The sequence below is a fragment of the Mytilus trossulus genome, chromosome 2, assembly GCF_036588685.1.
Source record: "Mytilus trossulus isolate FHL-02 chromosome 2, PNRI_Mtr1.1.1.hap1, whole genome shotgun sequence".
Classification (NCBI taxonomy): domain Eukaryota; kingdom Metazoa; phylum Mollusca; class Bivalvia; order Mytilida; family Mytilidae; genus Mytilus; species Mytilus trossulus.
In genome coordinates, this window is record NC_086374.1 from 22,215,977 (window position 1) to 22,235,709 (window position 19,733).

Genomic DNA, 19,733 nt, shown 5'->3' on the forward strand with positions numbered 1-19,733 from the left:
CAAATTCGATGGCCTAGGAGGATGATTGGCCTAATGAGATCATATAAAGTGATAAAAAGCATGGTAATTTTAAGATACGCTCGTGTCGAGATTTGTTCGACTCCGATCCTAATCGACAGTTATTGCAACTATTTTAACTTAAGGTCGCCTGATGTTCGGCTACTCCTACCTTTGATGACAGGTCAATAAAATACAACAAATGTCGCTTATACATGTTGTGGTGTTTAACACCAAAACAAAGAACAAACTTTTAGAAATAATTTGAAAACACAAAAAAGTCATATATGTATAGCGTCCCGAATCGAAAACGTTCAAAACGTAAGAAAATTGGTCAGTGGACAAACTTGCAAGACATTTGATTTGTTAAAAAACGAAGTCATTTCGACTTAACAGCTTATCAAAAAGTATGTTATCGTAAATGCTCTTGGTTTCTTTATATATGGGTGACTGATATTTGTATAGAAATTTCATAAAATCGTCGAACAACCTTCTTGAATTTGTCTTAAAGTCGTCAAATTCCTTATTTCTTCTCCTTAGACTTTTATAAAAAAAAAAAAAAAAAAAAAATTATATTGTTGACACATAAATTTCAGTTTCAGACCACTTTCGAGTTCGTCCGTCACCGAAAAAAACTCGTCAATTATACGCGCCTTTATCACCGTCATTTGTGCGTTTAGGGGCGTCGTCACTTCCTTCCAATGTTGAGCGAGTGGTTGGAAAACTATAATTCTATATTGTACGAATTATTCGGCAAATTGAATTCTCAAAATTGACAATCAACACTGCTGTCATTAGGGAATTGTCAGTAAGTACCTACATAGCAACCATTATTTCTAGTTTATCCTGCACAAAGACGATCACCAAGACGCTTGATGAACGTAAATAGTGCAGGGATACAGGCGAGCCCCTCTATCTGGTAAATGACGTCATAAAGGCGTGCATAATTGACGAGTTTTTGTCGGTGACGGATGAACTCGAAAGTGGTCTAGTTTTTGAATAATCTTATGACATATGGTTACCTACTTTGTTTTGTCTCATAATTAATTTGCCAGTTTGTTGGAGGTGAAAAACGTCAAAATCAACGTTTTACGACCTGCAATGTGATGAGTTTACGTTTATTTCGATGTTTTGTTGGATATTTCCCTCAAAGAACACAATTTAAATGATGCATAATGAAAAAACGAAGTCGGTGATCCTCTCTTTAATTTGTATCATTAAAACGGAAATTTTATGCTTTTAATACAAATTTCATCATAATGTTCGTCCATTTTGTAAGAATTCTATCACTAATATTGCAAATGATAAATAAAGTCAAATAAGATAGTGTATTATTTTTTAGGTTTTCTCTTGTATCATAGTTCATCGAGCCAGCTTAACCGGACAGCTAGCATACCGGCACAAACGGAAAGACTTGATATTTAGCCGATGCGATCGCTTCATCTTTTATCATTAGATAAAAATAGTGACTAGACTAAGATAATATATGATAAGCAGCAAAGCTATCATAAGACACAAAATATTTTTATCAAGCAATTAAGGTGCCCAAAATGTAAGCAATACAATTAAATGAATTAGTACTGTGACACACAAAAAAAATACAAAATAAATTTTAAGAATGATTAGTGATTAGAGTAATTGAAGTACATTGTAACACATTTAAACAATGTATTATATAAACAACGCCATTGACAAAACATTATATAAATATGATGTGGATGTTTAAGTTGACTTTTAAATCCGGGCTCCTTACGGATAGTGCAGTATTTGTTTTAGTCTTTTCGGAAATGAAAATCCGTTATCGGATCAGATTTACAATCGCCATCATGGCAGACGAATTCGGCGATTGTTCGCAAGAAGATATAAAAGATTTATTTGAGGGTGCATCGAAGTACCTGCGACATGTTGCTGGATCTCAGAGTGGCGATAATCTATTATATTTTTATGCCCGATACAAACAGGTGCTAAATTCGATGGTTAATAACGAAAGTGTACAAAAACTTCTGAAAAAATGGTTCAAAACAAAAGCCAAACACAGGCACTTGTTCAGTTGTTTATATTACATGAAACCTAAAGTGACAGTTTTCAGCACTTGTTGTTTTACCTCTATCTCTTTTTATAAACTATAAGGTTGACCCATCTCTATGATCTTATGAGAAATGGCACTGGACCAATGATTTGTATAGTAAGACTTGCTATACAAATCCTTGACCTGTCGACTGGACAAATGTCATTAAAAATAAAACTAATCCACAATATAATTAGTCAGAGATTACTCCAACGGCTGTTTTGCCAAAGAAGTTGGGGCCATTGGGCCTTAGCTTGTCTGGCAAAACAGCTGTTGGACGTCAGAGTACTGTTGGACGTCAGAGTAATCTTGGACTACAGTACTACCTGTGACTTTATCTTATTAATGAGGGGGGGCTAGAGGGGGTCTCATCCCGATTTCCCGGTTTTAATATCAGAAAATCCCGAAATCCCGGACTTAGTTTGTTAAAAATCCCGATCCCGATAAACAAGAAATCCCCATTTATTTAATAAAGAGGTCCACCACTATTTTAGGTAAAGAATAGACACATATGACACAACTTTTAAAGAAGGATGTCTTGGTAAAGTTTGAAAATTAGCATTTCTAAGTAATGTCGTTCTTAATTATTTGCTTTCAATTCGTGCATTTTGACCAATATAGTGAGTACATATATTTTAAACACGTCAAGTTGGGGTATTTGTTTTCTTCAAAATTGCAGAATGCCAGAAATATTTTTATATAATATTCGATTATAGAGAAGACTGTGTCTGTGAAATTATATGTGTAGTAAGACTAGGAAAAAAATAAATGTGTTTCAGATAGCATCCCATAAAAAGCAAAATAGTTTTGTTTTCAAACGTTTTTGACTGGTTCATATGGGAGAAAAGTTCTGACTTTACAAGTGCTTGTCCACATAACATCCAAAAACCTTTTAAGGGTAGAGTTGGATTATAGGTACTTAAAATTAGGCTAGATATATATATATATAGGGGTACCGGAAACACATGTGTTTTCTTTTAGGTCTTTATACGTACATGATCTTACTCTTATTGAAATTATCCAAATCAAGTCTAACTTTTGGGAAGGGTTGTAAAGAGGCATTTTGTTCACGGACAAACACGAAATAAAATTCCACTGAATTTCACGATGAACAAAAAATAAAAAACATGCCTGCACGTTGCAGTTTTTACAAATTTCATAGTAAAGCACACTTTTTTCACGGAAGGTTGTAATTTAAAAAATGGCAAAACATGTTGCACGAAAAAAACCTTTACCACACTGTTTAGGTATACTGTTACTCTAAATCAGAGCAACACTAATAACAAGGAGCTAAGACAGTTATGATGAATTTTGGTTAGCATTTCATTCACGTACAGTGGATATTAAATATGGCACTTAAAAATACAAAAATAACAACAAGATATATATCTGGATCTACTCTGTTTCTAGATGCGATTCTGATTGATGTATAATGAAAGGCAGTGGCGCTCCGGCATTTTGCAGGCTCCGGCAAAACAGCGATTCATATTGAGTAGTTTGAAGTTGTTGGGTGTTACTTTTTGTTTCAAAACTAATATAATTTTTTAATAAAAGTTTTAATCAGAATGTCGATGGGTTTGAATGCTTTTCTTATGTGTATTTATTATATGTTTTTCTATTAAGGAATATATTTTAACCTTCCTATGAAAGAAAAAAGTGCTAGTATCAATTTTGATATTTATGGTTTTTTTTTTAAATATTTGAAAAATACACATTTTTAGAGACTACTTATTCTAAAAGTTAAGAATATCAATTTAAATAAATTAAATATTTTTTTAAAGAAGACATTTTGGTATAGAGATTCCTTATATAATAAAGTATTAATGTATAATTTTATCTTTTTTCTATTCTTAATTTTTCTATTTCTATCAAAATCTTAGTTAAGACCGGTAAAATAGCAAAAATCTATGTAAATCACTATTTTGCCGGAGCTGGCAAAAATGCGACAAGGAGGCTTTTTTGCCGGAGCCGGCAAAAATAGCCACTGCCATAAAGAAAATGGCAGTTTTATCTGTCCAGGGTACAGTTTTTGTCAATCCCGTTATATTTCAACATAAAAATCCCGATTTCCCATGGCTAAAAACGTGGGTTTCCCATATCTCGGTGTTTTTCTATCACGAATTCTTGATCTTTAAACAAGGCAATCCCAATTTCCCGTTGCTAAAATCGGTCGATTCCGGCGTCCCGAAAATGGTCTCGCCCCCCCCCCCCCCCCCATTAATGGTGACCATAAAAAATATGGTGGCCCTATATGACCGTCATCATACCTCCTGTTGCTTTTTAATACACAAGGTATTAATCTAAAACTGGTCAAGGATAAAGGGAAATCTTGAATGCATTGAAGTGTTAAAATTATATAACTTACAGGTGTCTCAGGTAAAAAATACATGTACATGTACATGATGTATGTGTTTGTCAAATTTGATAACTGTTATTATGACAAGAAATTAAAAAATAAATGAAATAATAAAATTAGTTGAACAAACAGCTTAATTAAAAAATAATTGTCTCCTAACTATTAGTTTTGATATTATAACTTTGAAATAATTTTTGAACAATTTAAAGTTATATTTTATATTAAGTCTATTTTTGGTAGTGAAGAATAAATGAATATCATTTTCAAATATACTGCAAACATTTACAATGCCTGCCTTTTTCTATTGACAAGGTGTTTCTCAAATTAATTTTCTAAAATCAAAATGGTTTATTATTGTAGATAGACTGATCTGCATTCAACAATGTTCAACATTGTTAAACACATTATTAAGATTGTCTTTCGTGTCTTTAGGACTTATGCTAAATAAAATTTAGGCAATTCATTATTTCTTTATTGAATAATATATTGTTATGTATTAGAAATATTCATTACAGCAAAATTTGATAATATTTTTATTGTCATATATATTGCATATATATGATATTTTAAACATGATCCATGTTTTAGAGGTTAAGCATTTCTATTACTTTTTGTTCTTGGGTTAGAGACATTATAATGAGAAGAAGAATACTTTTCAAATGGATTATCTATATATATATATATATATATCTTTATTCTCATCACCAAATACATAGGTACAGAGAAGACATGCATGTATAATACAATATATTAACTACATAAACATAAATATACAATATATACAACAACAGCAAAGACAAAAAGAACTTATTCAGGAGGACACACTCGCTTGTTTATAATTCGTATAAACTTACATAAATTAATGAGATCTGTCCTATTTGTAGACGACATAATTTCAGTAAATACAATAATGTTTGGCCTTACACTAAAATTTCGATTTATAAATTTATTTCTCTCTTCTCTAAAATGTGAACAATTAATAATGTAATGAAATTCATCTCCAATATCTAGCTTACATAAATTACACTTTCTATTTTCCCTTTCTATATTGTACCATCTTCCAAGTTCGACTGGAAGTTTATGGTTGCATATTCTAAATTTACATAATGTCAAAAAATCTTTTTCGTCTAAAATATTAAAATATTCTTCAAAACACAATAAATTCTTATAAATACGATAATTCAAGGCTTTGGAACAGTTTTGAATAGTATCGTTCCATGTTTGTTTGAACTGATCACACAATCTTACTTTAATATTATATTTCAACCATACATCATTTAAAAAGAGCTGTGTGTTCCAGATATAAGAAAATCCACATTCACTGAATATATTTTTAACACATATTAACCATTTAAAATCTATGTGTTTAGTACAATAGAAGTGGTACAGTAGCTTATAAATAATACATGAATACTTTGACTGTTTTCCCATAATTAATCTAGACCAGTAGGATATCATCCTTAATTTTACATCAATAGATAGTGGAAAACGTCCTAGCTCACCGTATATCATACAGTTTGGAGTGGAAGATTTCAGATTTAGGAGCAACTTACAAAATTTTAGATGATTTGACAATATCACAGTTGCTAAATCCCCATATTTCTGATCCATATAAAAGAACAGGTTTTACAACTCTATCAAAAAGATCTAACTGACAAGAAACTGATAGGCTATGAAATTTTCCCCTTTTTAGTATCTCATACATCGCTTTTGTCCCTTTTTCAACTTGTGATTTAACCGCCTTTTTATAATTTCCCGTTTTTGTCAACAATATACCCAAATAGCTAAACTCTTGAACGATTTCTATTTCTTGATCATCTAAAACAAAGTGTAAATTGTCCGGTAATCTTCCATATGAAAAACATAATATTTTGGTTTTGGATACATTTACTTTTAATTTCCAGTAGTTACAGTATTCATTAAAAAAATCTAACTGTATTTGAAGATCTTCTGGTGTTTCAGACATTAACACAGTATCATCAGCATATAATAATAAAATGATATTGAGAAATACATCAAGTTCATGTTCTAATTCTTCTGTAACTGTCAAACATGTCAAAAGGCCCTTACAGTCTTTTGTTTGTAAAAAAATTTCCAAGTCATTTAAAAAAACTGCAAACAAAAAAGGGGACATATTTTCCCCTTGCCTTACCCCATTATTACATGGAAAATAATCAGACTTGCTGTTATTAAAAATAATATTTGATTTAATATCTTTGTACATACTTTGAATCACATTTAACATTTTCCCATTTACATTGTTTAACAGTAGTTTATGCCAAAGTCCATCCCTCCAAATTTTGTCAAAAGCCTTTTCAAAATCTATAAATGCACAATAAAGTTTTTTCTTTCTTTTCTTCAAAAGTTCAAACAAAGAATGTAATATAAATAAATTATACATAGTGCTATAGGCTAGCCTTGCCTAAAGCCACATTGTGTTTCATGTAAAATTAGGAAATCGTCAGAATATTTGTTCAAACGCGCGGTTAGAATAGCCGTAAACAGTTTACCCAAACAACTGACAATGGTAATTGGCCGAAAATTTTTAGGATTATTTCGGTCTCCTTTATTCTTGAATATTGGTATGATATTACCAACTAACCAACTCTCTGGTACAAATCCGGTATCAAATATCAAATTAAATAATGTTTCATAAATATCGATAAGCTGGTTTGAAGTTGCTTTTATGTATTCATTTATAACAGCATCTTCACCACAAGATTTATCGTTTTTCAAATTTTTAATACATTTCAAAATTTCTCCTTTTTCTATATACAAATTCAAGTCATAATTAAGTTGATTAACCTGCTCTTCATCGAGAGGTGGTAAATCAGCTCCATTATCATCCGTTGGAGAAGCATTTAGATCCTTAAAAAAATCAAATAATTTCTCTATATTGGGATATCCGGTTGTTTTGTTAATTTTACAATCAAGGAATAGGTGTTCTTCATTGACCTACAAGAGGCACAGTTTACACATTCTATCCTTTCTACATGTTCTAGGAATTTTATATTGTCCACTATTTTCTATTTCTAAATTATGACCGAAAATTCTCTAACTATTGACACAATCAAGTTTACAGTTTTTATCATAAGTTTTTATTTTTAGATTTTTTTTTTAATTCATTTTTTATTAGGGACTTTAAAAGTCTTAATTCATTCAAGTCCCTGCTATTATTAACTATATCTAAAAGGCCTAGGTTGATATTCATTGTAAATGTATACCAAAATATATGTATAAAGCCAGCCAGCACTATCGACAATATAATACACTGGGAAAAAAAATGATTTAATTAATAGACCATTAAAGTGTCACCATCTTTAGAAGTGCACTTTATTTTTTCTGGAGACAAATTTTGAATGAAATTAACCAAACTATTCAAAGATAACTTATTTAATAAGTTTCAAGACAATTTATTTAAATAATTTTTTTTCATAAGATTCACTTGATTCAGATATATATATAAGAACATTTTTCATTATGATTAGCATTTTTAATGAACATTTATCAAAATTTGATGATAACTAGGTGGGCATTTGGAAAATAAGGCTTTTCCGTGATTGTTTGTGCACAACTCTAGTTTTGAGATTTGAAGAAAATTTAGATAAACAAAATTATTTTTTTCCTAAACCATATAATGGTACTTAAGAAGAAATTAAAAGAATAAGAAACAAAACAGTGAGAATCAATATATACAAAAATTTGAAAAAAAGCAGTAAAAAATGAAATAAAATTAAAGACAAAAAAAAATTAATAAATTAACAGACTCAAACAATATTTTATTCTACATTTTCAAAAAAGGTTAATTTTAAAAGAAACCCTGTACAGGTAAATTTAATGAAACATACCAGCTGAAAACTTCAACCCTGATTGATTTTAACAGGTAACATAATTAGATAAAGAATCTGCCTATGATTTATGACCCCAATAAATGGTCAACATCTCAAGATTGAATACCCCAATAAATGTTCACCATTGGATGTTGACCATGCAAGAGGGTTGACATTACTAAGAGGATGTCACAGGCTGCACTGTACAATATAATAGAGTATAAAAAAAAACTTATTTCACTACCTTCATAAAGAAAATTATGAATATTAAGAGTGAGATAAAATATATTTTGAATTTGTTGGAATAAAGATAGGATAAGATATTAGATATCTTATTCCAATTAAAGGGCTCATGTAGCACAATGATTTAAATAATCATATAATATACATTGTATGTTTCCGAATGTTTACAACACCTGAATGGCAGCAACATTTGTTATTTTTTTCTTCATATTTTTGACAATATAGATGATATTAAAGAAATTCAATTAGACCAGAGAATGCAGTAATGTAGAATCCAAGATATCTTTTTAGTAATGTTGTTATCTGAAACTGGATAACTAATTCATGCTTTAAAGCATCATTTGGTATTAGTGTAAGCTTAACTAAAATGTTTTACTAAGGGCAGGGATAGAACTTAAGATTGGCAATGGTAGCCCACAAATTAAGGTTTGTAGCCTACATATATAGTCCTATACAAGAAAAGCAAAACTTTCTGTAGCCCACACCAAATTTTAGGGGCCATTGGCCTGTGGGCCCCTGCTAATTTCATACCCTGTAGGGATTGTCATTGACAAGGTAAACAACATATAGATTACACAAAAGAAGTTATTGATAACCATTTGTGAATACATGTAAATTTTTAGAAGCATAATTGATAACTCAAAGATTTGCTGGTTTCATCAATGTTGTTGATTTAACTTTTGTGTTCAATATAAATGAAGTCATAATAGTAATGTGATAGTTTTTTAATTCCATTTTAGGCAACAGAAGGGCAATGTAATACCAAAAAGCCAGGGATGTTTGATTTTCAAGGCAAACAGAAATGGTAATTTTAAGAAATGTTAAACAAATGTATAAATCTTTTTAATTACAATAAATAGCAAAAAAGGTCAAAATTCATGCACTAAAACAGCAAAATAACTTCAGGCTAAAAAAAGAGGCAAACATGATGAAACAAATAAAAAATTACTGAAATATGTACATATTTTGACTAAATTTTCACACTGCTTAAATGTAAACTTTATAATTGTTGGATCTGCTAGCAAATCTAGAGAACTAAGCAACTTGCTGTAAATACACAATGAACATGTCATTTCCTCCCAAAAAGTCGTTTTCAGATTTTCACATTTTTTTGACAAGTAACAAAACATTTGGGCCCAGTTTCTTTTTTTTTGTAATTATTTTATTTTTCAAGATGAAACATGTGAAATTACATAATACAGTATTAGACACAAGGTATAAAAAGTTAATTAATACTTGTCAGATCGATTAAATCATAATGGTATTATAAGATATAAATATTACAATTGATTTTGTTAATTGAATGCTGCTTCTAACAATTGCCACTTCTGATCCATTTTTATTTTTTGTGTAGGGGTTAAGAAACATACAGAGTATTTTTCTATTGTAATCCAATACTTTAAATATTCTATCCCACCATATTTTGTGGGCAATACACTCTTACATCTACATTTGTATATATAGTATTTAAATAACAACAAGATATTATTAACTGTTTTACTGTTGACAGAATCCTCAGACACACCTAAAATGACCTCTTTTGCACTAAAAGGCAAGAAGATTTCATAATTTCTAATCCAATCTATAATGGATAACCAGAAGTTTTGTGTTACATTACATTGTGGTTTTCAACTTTCAATTTATTTTTCAATTTTGAAAAATTAACCAGGATATCATGCCAAAATGGATTGACTTTTTTTGCTAAATAAAGCAATCCTTCCTTACTTAAATGTAAAATTTTGTCCCCCCCAAATTTTTGTATATAACTAAGCAGCAAAACTTTTCAAGGAGAGTAATTTTGGGGTCTAGTAATTTATACAGCCAAGACATTTTTACGCTATAACAAAAATAGTAAATATTAGGCATCTTAAGACCACCATCACAGTGTTCTGACATAACCACTGTTCTTTTCACTTTATCTGGTTTTCTTTTCCATAAAAAATTGAAAAATATATTTTGAATCTCCTTCAAAACCCCATCGGGGGGGTTAGGGAGGACAGTCAAAACTTGAACCAGAATGGGAAGTGCTAAAGTTTTAATCACAACCACCCTCCCAATATATGTTAGTTCTCTATAAGCCCAAGTATTAAGAAGTGACTTGATACTGTTTATCTTGGCTGTAAAATTACATAGAGTCTTATCCCTTTTAGCAAGCTCAAACCATATACCTAATAGTTTGAACCTCCCAGAAAGGTTCCAAACAAGATTTTTTTCTGGTAAAAGTTTTTCCATACTACCCTTTTTTGACCCAATCCATATGGCTTCAGTTTTGTCAACATTACACCTGAGTCCAGCACATTCTGAAAATTTATCAAACAAATTTAGACATTCATTTAGAGACTTTTGGTCACCATCCAGGACCAGGGAAGAATCATCAGCATATTGACTCAATAAAAATTCTGAGTCGTTAATAACTACACCAGCAACATCAGGGTAATTTTTAATAGCTGCACTGAGTAATTCAAAAACTAAAATAAATAGATAAGGAGACAGAGGATCCCCTTGACAAACCCCTCTTTTCAATGAAAAAAAATCTGAAATATATCCGTTGATTAACACTGCACTAGAGGCATCACAGTAGCATGCCTTAATCCGACTTATAAATGTTTGGTCAAAGCCATAAAACTGCAATGCCTCTAGTATAAAAGACCATTCGACCGTGTCGAAAGCTTTTTCAAAATCGACTAAAAGTAAAAGTCCAGGAATGTCGTCTTCCTCCATCTTTTCCATTAGATCATAAATAAATCTTGTACATTCACCTATGTACCTACCTTTAAGAAATCCTTTTTGTGTTTGACTTATTATATTTACCAGCACCTTTTTTAGTCTATTTGCTAAACTTGCTGTAGCTATCTTATAGTCTACACACAAAAGTGTGATAGGTCGCCAGTTCTTTAAATAAAATTTTGACTTACCCTCCTTTGTGTGATTGAGAACTTTCCATATTCTAAAGCCTCATTTAAACATCTTACCAGTGGTATCTTAATATCATTCCAAAAGAATTTATAGAATTCAACAGTAAATCCATCTATACCAGGTGATTTGGAATTCTTCATAAGTTTTAGAGAGGACAGACATTCCTGCTACTGGTGTTAAAAGTCCCTCACAGGAACCCACCTCTTCCTCATTCGGTTTTGTAATAAAAGGATTATCATGTTGAAGAAATGTGTCCCTGTGAGTTTCAAGTAACAATGGTTTACAACTAGTATATAATTTTTTATAAAACTGTTTTTGCTCATTTCTAATAGTACTAGGATCTGTTATCTCAGTCTCGTCCTCCAAAATAAGTTTGGGAATAATTTTTTCTGTGTAATGTTTTTTTTTCCAAATTACAAAAATAGTTACTTCCCTTTTCCCCCTCTACTTGCCATCTTGACCTTAGCTCTTGTAATTATCCCTTTTACATTTTTTCCCTCAATATTTTTAATTCTAGTTCGATCCCTTCCCTTTCTTGCTGATGGCAAGTTATTCTCCAAAAGTTTTTCATCTAATAATGATATCTTATATAGTAAATCTTTTTCTTTTTTATTTCCTTCTTTTTTCTGGAAAGACGAAAATGAGATTGCAGACCCACGGACTTTCATCTTAATCATATCCTATAAAAGCTGATAGCTTATACTAAACTGTTTATCCTCTGTCTCAATATCCATAGATGGATCAGACTCATATTCTTCAATAACAGTTTTGATGTCCCCTTTTACTTTCTCAATAAATTCAGTTTCCCTTAAAAGACTGTTATTAAATTTCCATGTACCCTTCCCTCTTATCTGACTAGAAAACTTTAAATTAATCAATACAGGAGAATGATCCGATCTATAACTTATTCCTATATCTGATGAAACTACAAATGCTTCTATATCTGATGTAATCATGAAGTAGTCCAAACGACTTTGTTTGTGATTTGGACCCCGCCATGAGTACCTTTTATCAAAAGGGTGCTGTTGGCGCCATATATCTAATAGATCTAGTTCATGCATTACCTCATGAATCTTGGCTTTTGACTGGGGGTTGTTTTCACTTCTATAATGTAATGTGTCCATGTCATAGTCTTGAACAACATTCCAATCTCCCGCTTCTACAATTGATGAATTGCTGTAGCAGGATATTTTGTGTTTTATGTTCTCAAAAAAGACTGGGTCATCATTATTCGGTCCATATATAGCTGCCAAAGTTATACGGTAGTCCTGAATGGTGATATCTAATATAATAAAATTACCCATCAGGTCTATAGTTTCCTCATGAATCTTGAATTCGAAAGTATTTTTGAAAAAGAATAGCTACCCCTCTACTTTTACTAGAATAAGAACTAAATTTCCCCACATATCCCCATTCATGAAGCCATTGTTTTCCTTTTTCAGATGTGCTTTGGGTGTCTACTAATATAGTTATATCATATAAGTCCTTATATTTTGTAAATATATCAATTCTTTTAACTGTTTCTGATAAACCCCTGCAGTTTACACTACCAATAGTTATAGTCGACATAATATAATAAAGTGGTTAAAAATGAGTAGCATGAATAATATAAATATCTACAAGCACAATATATCAAAGCAGCATTAACAAAACATACACACATGCGTCTATAATATGTAAAAGTTGTTTCACAATGTTTCAATTTTTTACTTAAAGTTACCCCCACCACCCAAAGATTTTTTGTCGAAAGCACCATGCTATGAATAGAATGAGCATTACTTTTGTGCTAAAGTAGAAACAAAAAATATATCATAAAAGTTCTGTAAATCTCCAAATTTTTATTTTTTTTTTCTCAATTTACATGTTTTAAATTTTAAATTTGTGTATTGTTTGTCTAAAGGAGAAGACAAACAAATAAAGATGAATTAATAATGTTAACATCGTGAAAGGAAAAACTGAAGAAAAAAGTAAATAACGAAAAAGAAACAACACAGAATATTTAACAACACATAAACATGATAAACTTGTATTCACACAATGTAAACAAAACACATATAAATATATATACACACATGCGCCCCACATGCATTTACTGATACAAGAACATACATCTATAATTTTTCCTGTCTGAATTTTTTGAACAGCACAGATTCACTACCTTTACATGTACATTCTCTTTATTTTGCATAAATATTGTAAGAAGAGTGCCAATTCTTAAGTATGAACATACCCAGATTCCACGAATCTTTTTATAGAAGTTTATTTTGTATACACATCAAAGTTGGATCCGTAATTTTAATAATGAACTATCTAAAAGTGAATGTGAACCTTTGACCTGGTTTATATCATGTTGTAGTTATAACTACATGTATGTGTTGGAGAAAGCCTGTCAATTTCAAATTAAATGCATGCTGGTAGGTTTATGCATACATGTATGGTTTGTTTCTAACTGGATCATAAATCCATGTAATCAGACTAGTTTTATCAAAGTATCTAAACAGTCAATGAAAATTCGTTTTTACGTTTAGATCATAGATGATGCCGTGTATAGTGATTAAGATTTTACTTATATTTTATAGAATACGCTATATTGGGTGCACTTTTGCATATCGGTATAGTGCCCAGTTTCTTCGTGGGTATCAATTTTCGTGGATTGCTGAAAACTTTTGTTTTTTGTGGATATTTGATTTCGTGGTTTTGCCAATCTCTGTATACAAAGTCTATTGAAATATGTTATTCATTGAACATTTGAATTCATGGTTCACATGTTCCCAAAAAACCCACAAAAAATGGTTACCAACGAATGAAAATGAATCCACAGTATGATGTGAATCAAATACATGTACATGTACACTGTACTAAATCTGTTAACCGAACATCTATATTTACTGAGAGAGGGGACTCAGAATCTTGCTTATTGAATAAACCACATATACATACATTAAATATTGTGTTTGATGGGTTAATATAAAAAAACATTTCTTTGTAATATAGGGAAGCGTGGAAGAAACTTGGAGACAAGCCTAGAGAAATTGCCATGTTGGAATATATTTCACATATGACTTCACTTTACCCAGGATGGGAAGCAGAGGTGAATAGCATTATAGCAATGCATTAGTTATCCAGCTTGATAGATAGTTATAAAAATTGAATCACAACCATGTGAATATTTCCAGGAGTTGTATCTTATTAATTAGTTTTAATAGTATAATGTAAAATCCTATTTCTTTATAAATATATTGTGAAATTAATTTCAAAGATGAAACATTTTTCAAAAGTGGCCCATATTTTCTTATCATCAAGTGCTATTGATGCTTTTAATTAGTTTAAAGTGATGGATACTCTCCAAATTTAAATATGTTTAGGTTTTTTTATGAAGGTTTATTGATAAAAAATTGTTGAACACAGTTTTGATTTCAGATGGACACCATTGATGATAAGCAACCTACTGGTGGACCATCCTGGGTATCAGTGAGCACCATGTCTAACACAGACCCAGAGTTAGACAATCAAAACAAGACAGTGTTTGATTGGTGTAAAGAGGGAGACATTAACCAAATGTCTAGAATACTGCAAAGTGAAAATATTGACATCAATGGGCTCGATGATGCAGTTAGTAATCAACAATTAATTATATTTAAAGTACTGAATACTGCATTGCACAATCCATTACATATATATAAAAGAGAAAAAAAACAGGTTTTGATTCATTTGTGAAATTTGGAACACATTTGATGAATTTGAACTACTGAGCCAATTTGAACTGAATTTCCCAAAAAAATTCTTTGTGGATTTTGTTGTTGTGAAGATTATATTAATCAAACCATGATATTTCAGATTTATGCCTTTTTAGCTCACCTGGCCCGAAGGGCCAAGTGAGCTTTTCCCATCACTTTGCGTCCGGCGTCCGTAGTCGTTGTTAACTTTTACAAAAATCTTCTCCTCTGAAACTACTGGGCCAAATTGAACCAAACTTGGCCACAATCATCATTGGGGTATCTAGTTTAAAAAATGTGTGGCGTGACCCGGTCAACCAACCAAGATGGCCGCCACGGCTAAAAATAGAACATAGGGGTAAAATGCAGTTTTTGGCTTATAACTCAAAAACCAAAGCATTTAGAGTAAATCTGACATGGGGTAAAAATGTTTATCAGGTCAAGATCTATCTGCCCTGAAATTTTCAGACGAATAGGACAACCCGTTGTTGGGTTGCTGTCCCTGAATTTGTAATTTTGAGGAAATTTTGCTGTTTTTGGTTATTATCTTGAATATTATTATAGATAGAGATAAACTGTAAACAGCAAATATGTTCAGCAAAGTAAGATTTACAAATAAGTCAACATGACCGAAATGGTCAGTTGACCCCTTTAGGAGTTATTGCCCTTTATAGTCAATTTTTAACCATTTTTCGTAAATCTTAGTTATCTTTTACAAAATCTTCTCCTCTAAAACTACTGGGCCAAATTAATCCAAACTTGGCCACAATCATCTTTGGGGTATCTTGTTTAAAAAATATGTGGCGTGACCTGGTCAACCAACCAAGATGGCCGCCACGGCTAAAAATAGAACAAAGGGGTAAAATGCAGTTTTTGGCTTATAACTCAAAAACCAAAGCAATTAGAGCAAATCTGACATGGGGTCTAATTATTTATCAGGTCAAAATCTGTCTGCCCTGAAATTTTCAGACGAATCGGACAACCCGTTGTTGGGTTGCTGCCCCTGAATTGGTAATTTTGAGGAAATTTTGCTGTTTTGGCTTATTATCTTGAATATTATTATAGATAGAGATAAACTGTAAACAGCAATTATGTTCAGCTAAGTAAGATTTACAAATAAGTCAACATGACCGAAATGGTCAGTTGACCCCTTTAGGAGTTATTGCCCTTTATAGTCAATTTTTAACCATTTTTCGTAAATCTTAGTTTTCTTTTACAAAAATCTTCTCCTCTGACACAACTGGGCCAAATTAATCCAAACTAGGCAACAATCATCTTTGGGGTATCTTGTTTTAAAAATGTGTTCGGTGACCCGGCCATCAAATCAAGATGGCCGCAACAGCTTAAAATAGAACATAGGGGTAAAATGCAGTTTTTGGCTTATAACTCAAATACCAAAGCATTTAAAGCAAATCTGATATGGGGTAAATTTTTTTATCAGATCAAGATCTATCTGCCCTGTAATTTTCAGATAAATCTGACAACCCATTGTTGGGTTGCTGTCCCTGAATTGGTAATTTTAAGGAAATTTTTGCTGTTTTTGGTTATTATCTTGAATATTATTATAATTAGAGATAAACTGTTAACAGCAATAATGTTCAGCAAAGTAAGATTTACAAATAAGTCAACATGACCGAAATGGTCAATTGACCCACTAAGGAGTTATTGTCCTTTATAGTCAATTTTTAACAATTTTCATAAAATTGGTAAATTTTTATTAACATTTTCCACTGAAACTACTGGGCCAAGTTCATTATAGATAGAGATAATTGTAAGCAGCAAGACTGTTTAGTAAAGTAAGATTTACAAACACATCACCATCACTAAAACACAATTCTGTCATGAATCCATCAGCTTCCTTTGTTTAATATTCACATAGACCAAGGTGAGCGACACAGGCTCTTTAGAGCCTCTAGTTTTGACTTGGGACAGGCACATACAAAATTAATGTGGCGGGGTTAAACATGTTGGCAGGATCCCAACTCTGGCAAAATCAATTTTATTAGACTGACACTGTTGATCACTGGATGTTGCATAATCATCAATAGTATCATTATAAAAATATTTATGGAACGAAAGGTTCAAAAAGATCTAGACAAGTTTTTTAAATTTCATTGGATATATAAATGTGGAAATGTATTATTTTAAGTATAAAGGTTTTAATAATATAAATACAATAGATTTGAAAAATGAACTGTAAACTATTGTTTGATTGAAATACTGTCTCTTTTAAGTCTCATGTGTGATATGTATCTTTTTGATTGCAGGGAATGGCCTTACTGCACTGGGCTTGTGACAGAGGTTTAAGTGAAATGGTAGAATGTCTACTGAATAAAAAGGCAAATATTGATATCCAGGTAAGGACATTTTAGTTCATTGTAAGAAATATTCAGTTTCTGTAATCTCTGTATGGAATGACTGTGTTAGAAGTGTTTTTTTTATTGACCTCCAGTGCCCAAAATTTCCTGCATGTTTAGGATGATAATTGTTATTGTCTTTTTAGAAATTATTTAAATTGGTAAAGAAATAGAATATCAAACAGATCATTCTTAGTAGTTACTGTATCTTTAAATAATGTGTTTAAAGGTGAAAATATCAACAAGCTGCATTTATTGTACGGATAGATCAGATTAAAACAATTTTTCAGTTATTTTTTTTTTTGTGATTTGATGATATATTAAGCCTGGAATTCTTGCCAAATCTCTGTTGTGCAGAAATTGAAATTCCAGGCTATGAACAGAGAAGCATTGACATCAATTGTGTCAAACAAAAATATAACTTCAAGCAGCACCCAAAACCTAAATTTCTACTTTTCTACTTGGCTAGACGTATAAGGGGAGGGTTAAGATATCAAAAACATGTTTAACCCGGCCGTATTTTTGCGCCTGCCCCAAGTCAGGAGCCTCTGGCCTTTGTTAGTCTTGTATTATTTTTAATTTTTGTTTCTTGTGTATAACTTGGAGTTTAGTATGGCCTTCATTATCACTGAACTAGTATATATATTTGTGTAGGGGCCAGCTGAAGGACGCCTCCAGGTGTGTGAAATTCTCGCTGCATTGAAGACCTATAAGGGACCTTCTGCTGTTGTCTGTTCTATGGTCAGGTTGTTGTCTCTTTGACACATTCCCCATTTCCATTCTCAATTATATTGATTGAGCGAAAAATATTTTGCAAGTTCATAAAGTAAAAAGAGTCATTTCTGACGTTGAATGGGAGCATACCATTTCAATCATTAATTGAAGAAATGCCCTATCATCATACACTTATAGCATCTGATGATTTAAATGAAATGGTAAAATATTTAGTGAATTTAAGATGTTAAACAAGAAAATCTTATTATTGATAGGATGAAGACAAACAGACTCCACTTCATTATGGTGAGTTATATATTCTAACAAATGTTGCAAAATGAGAAACATATGATTGCTGCTGAAACATTAGCTCCTTGTTTTAAAATGTATATTACAGGAGGTAGAAGAGCTGCATAATCCACATCTATTATACAGATGCCTTACTGTTGGAAGTTTCTTCTCACATTAATTTGACCACTCTTTTTATGCTATAATGAGTTTAAGGAAAACCATATTTAGAATATAGAATCATTGGAACTTTTACATATCTGTCCTGAAGGATAAACTTCACCTGAATCTGATTTTTTTGGGTCAATAATAATGTTAAGTAAGATATTTAGTGCAAGTCAAATTTTGTATGTTGCATGAATTATAAATATGTTTTTTTCAATCTTTTAGATGAAAGGCAAAAGCATTATACTGATTAATTTTATTTTTATGACTAATATTCTATGATTTAACCCCATGTTCCATGCATGTAATTGAAGTAATGAGAATCATGTTTTTTTTCTTACAGCTGTTAGTTGTGAACATCCAAAGGTTGTACAGATATTGTTATCACATGGTGCCAACAGGTCACTGAAAGACAGTGATGGACTTTCACCGTCAGAGCTAGAGACTTCAGAAGAGATTAAGACGCTACTTGGAAGAACTTGATATGAGCTACATTCACATGGCATTATTATATTACAAGTCAATATATATAGAAACAATCTGTTGTTATTGTTAATTATTTTCATTAAATGTTTTATTTATTTTTATTTGCAACTATGGATAAGATGCATAATATTTTATGGTGACTTATAGCCATAATGCAGTTTTATGTAGAAAGATTGAAGCTAGCCAGAGGTTGCTAAGAGGAGAAGGTTTGAGTTTCTGCAGGTTCAGGGAGGGTATGAAATGGGGAACAGATTGCATTATCTGTATATTATGTTCTTATTTTGCTGTGATATTGAAGTCATTATTTCAACATAATTGTTACATTTCATTCAATTAAACTTGCTAACTGACATTTGTGTTTACTAGAATGTTTTCCATATTCAGCACTAAGACAGGGAGCTGATATCGTAATGTATATTCCTCTTGTTTGAATTCTCAAATAGACACATATGACAAAAAGAATTGACTTAAGATATACAATGTAACAGGTTTAGTCTCATAACAATGTTTTTGTGTCATGCATAAGGTCTTACACAAAATTTTGTGACATCTATCACAGATAAAGCAATTTACTTCAATTAGTTCTTTGAAAATCTT

The 19,733-nt window shown here is 31.3% G+C and overlaps 1 protein-coding gene across 1 annotated transcript; it reads left to right on the forward strand.

Moving 5' to 3' along the window:
• The first annotated feature begins 1,791 nt into the window (after positions 1–1,791).
• LOC134706743 (acyl-CoA-binding domain-containing protein 6-like) lies at positions 1,792–19,488 on the forward strand. The gene is made up of 7 exons (XM_063565956.1): positions 1,792–1,958; positions 9,235–9,299; positions 14,405–14,501; positions 14,831–15,022; positions 17,394–17,483; positions 18,473–18,503; positions 18,994–19,488. The coding sequence occupies exons 1-7, from the start codon at positions 1,824–1,826 to the stop codon at positions 19,131–19,133; spliced, it is 750 nt and encodes a 249-aa protein (XP_063422026.1). The 5' UTR covers positions 1,792–1,823; the 3' UTR covers positions 19,134–19,488.
• Positions 19,489–19,733: the final 245 nt, after the last annotated feature.

What these genes read in the sequence shown, in the direction of transcription:
- LOC134706743 (XM_063565956.1), top strand. Translation starts at nt 1,824, where the DNA reads ATGGCAGACGAATTCGGCGATTGTTCGCAAGAAGATATAAAAGATTTA. An exon ending in TTTATGCCCGATACAAACAG is followed by an intron (nt 1,959 to 9,234) that starts GTGCTAAATTCG and finishes ATTCCATTTTAG; the next exon opens with GCAACAGAAGGGCAATGTAA. An exon ending in TTTCAAGGCAAACAGAAATG is followed by an intron (nt 9,300 to 14,404) that starts GTAATTTTAAGA and finishes TTTGTAATATAG; the next exon opens with GGAAGCGTGGAAGAAACTTG.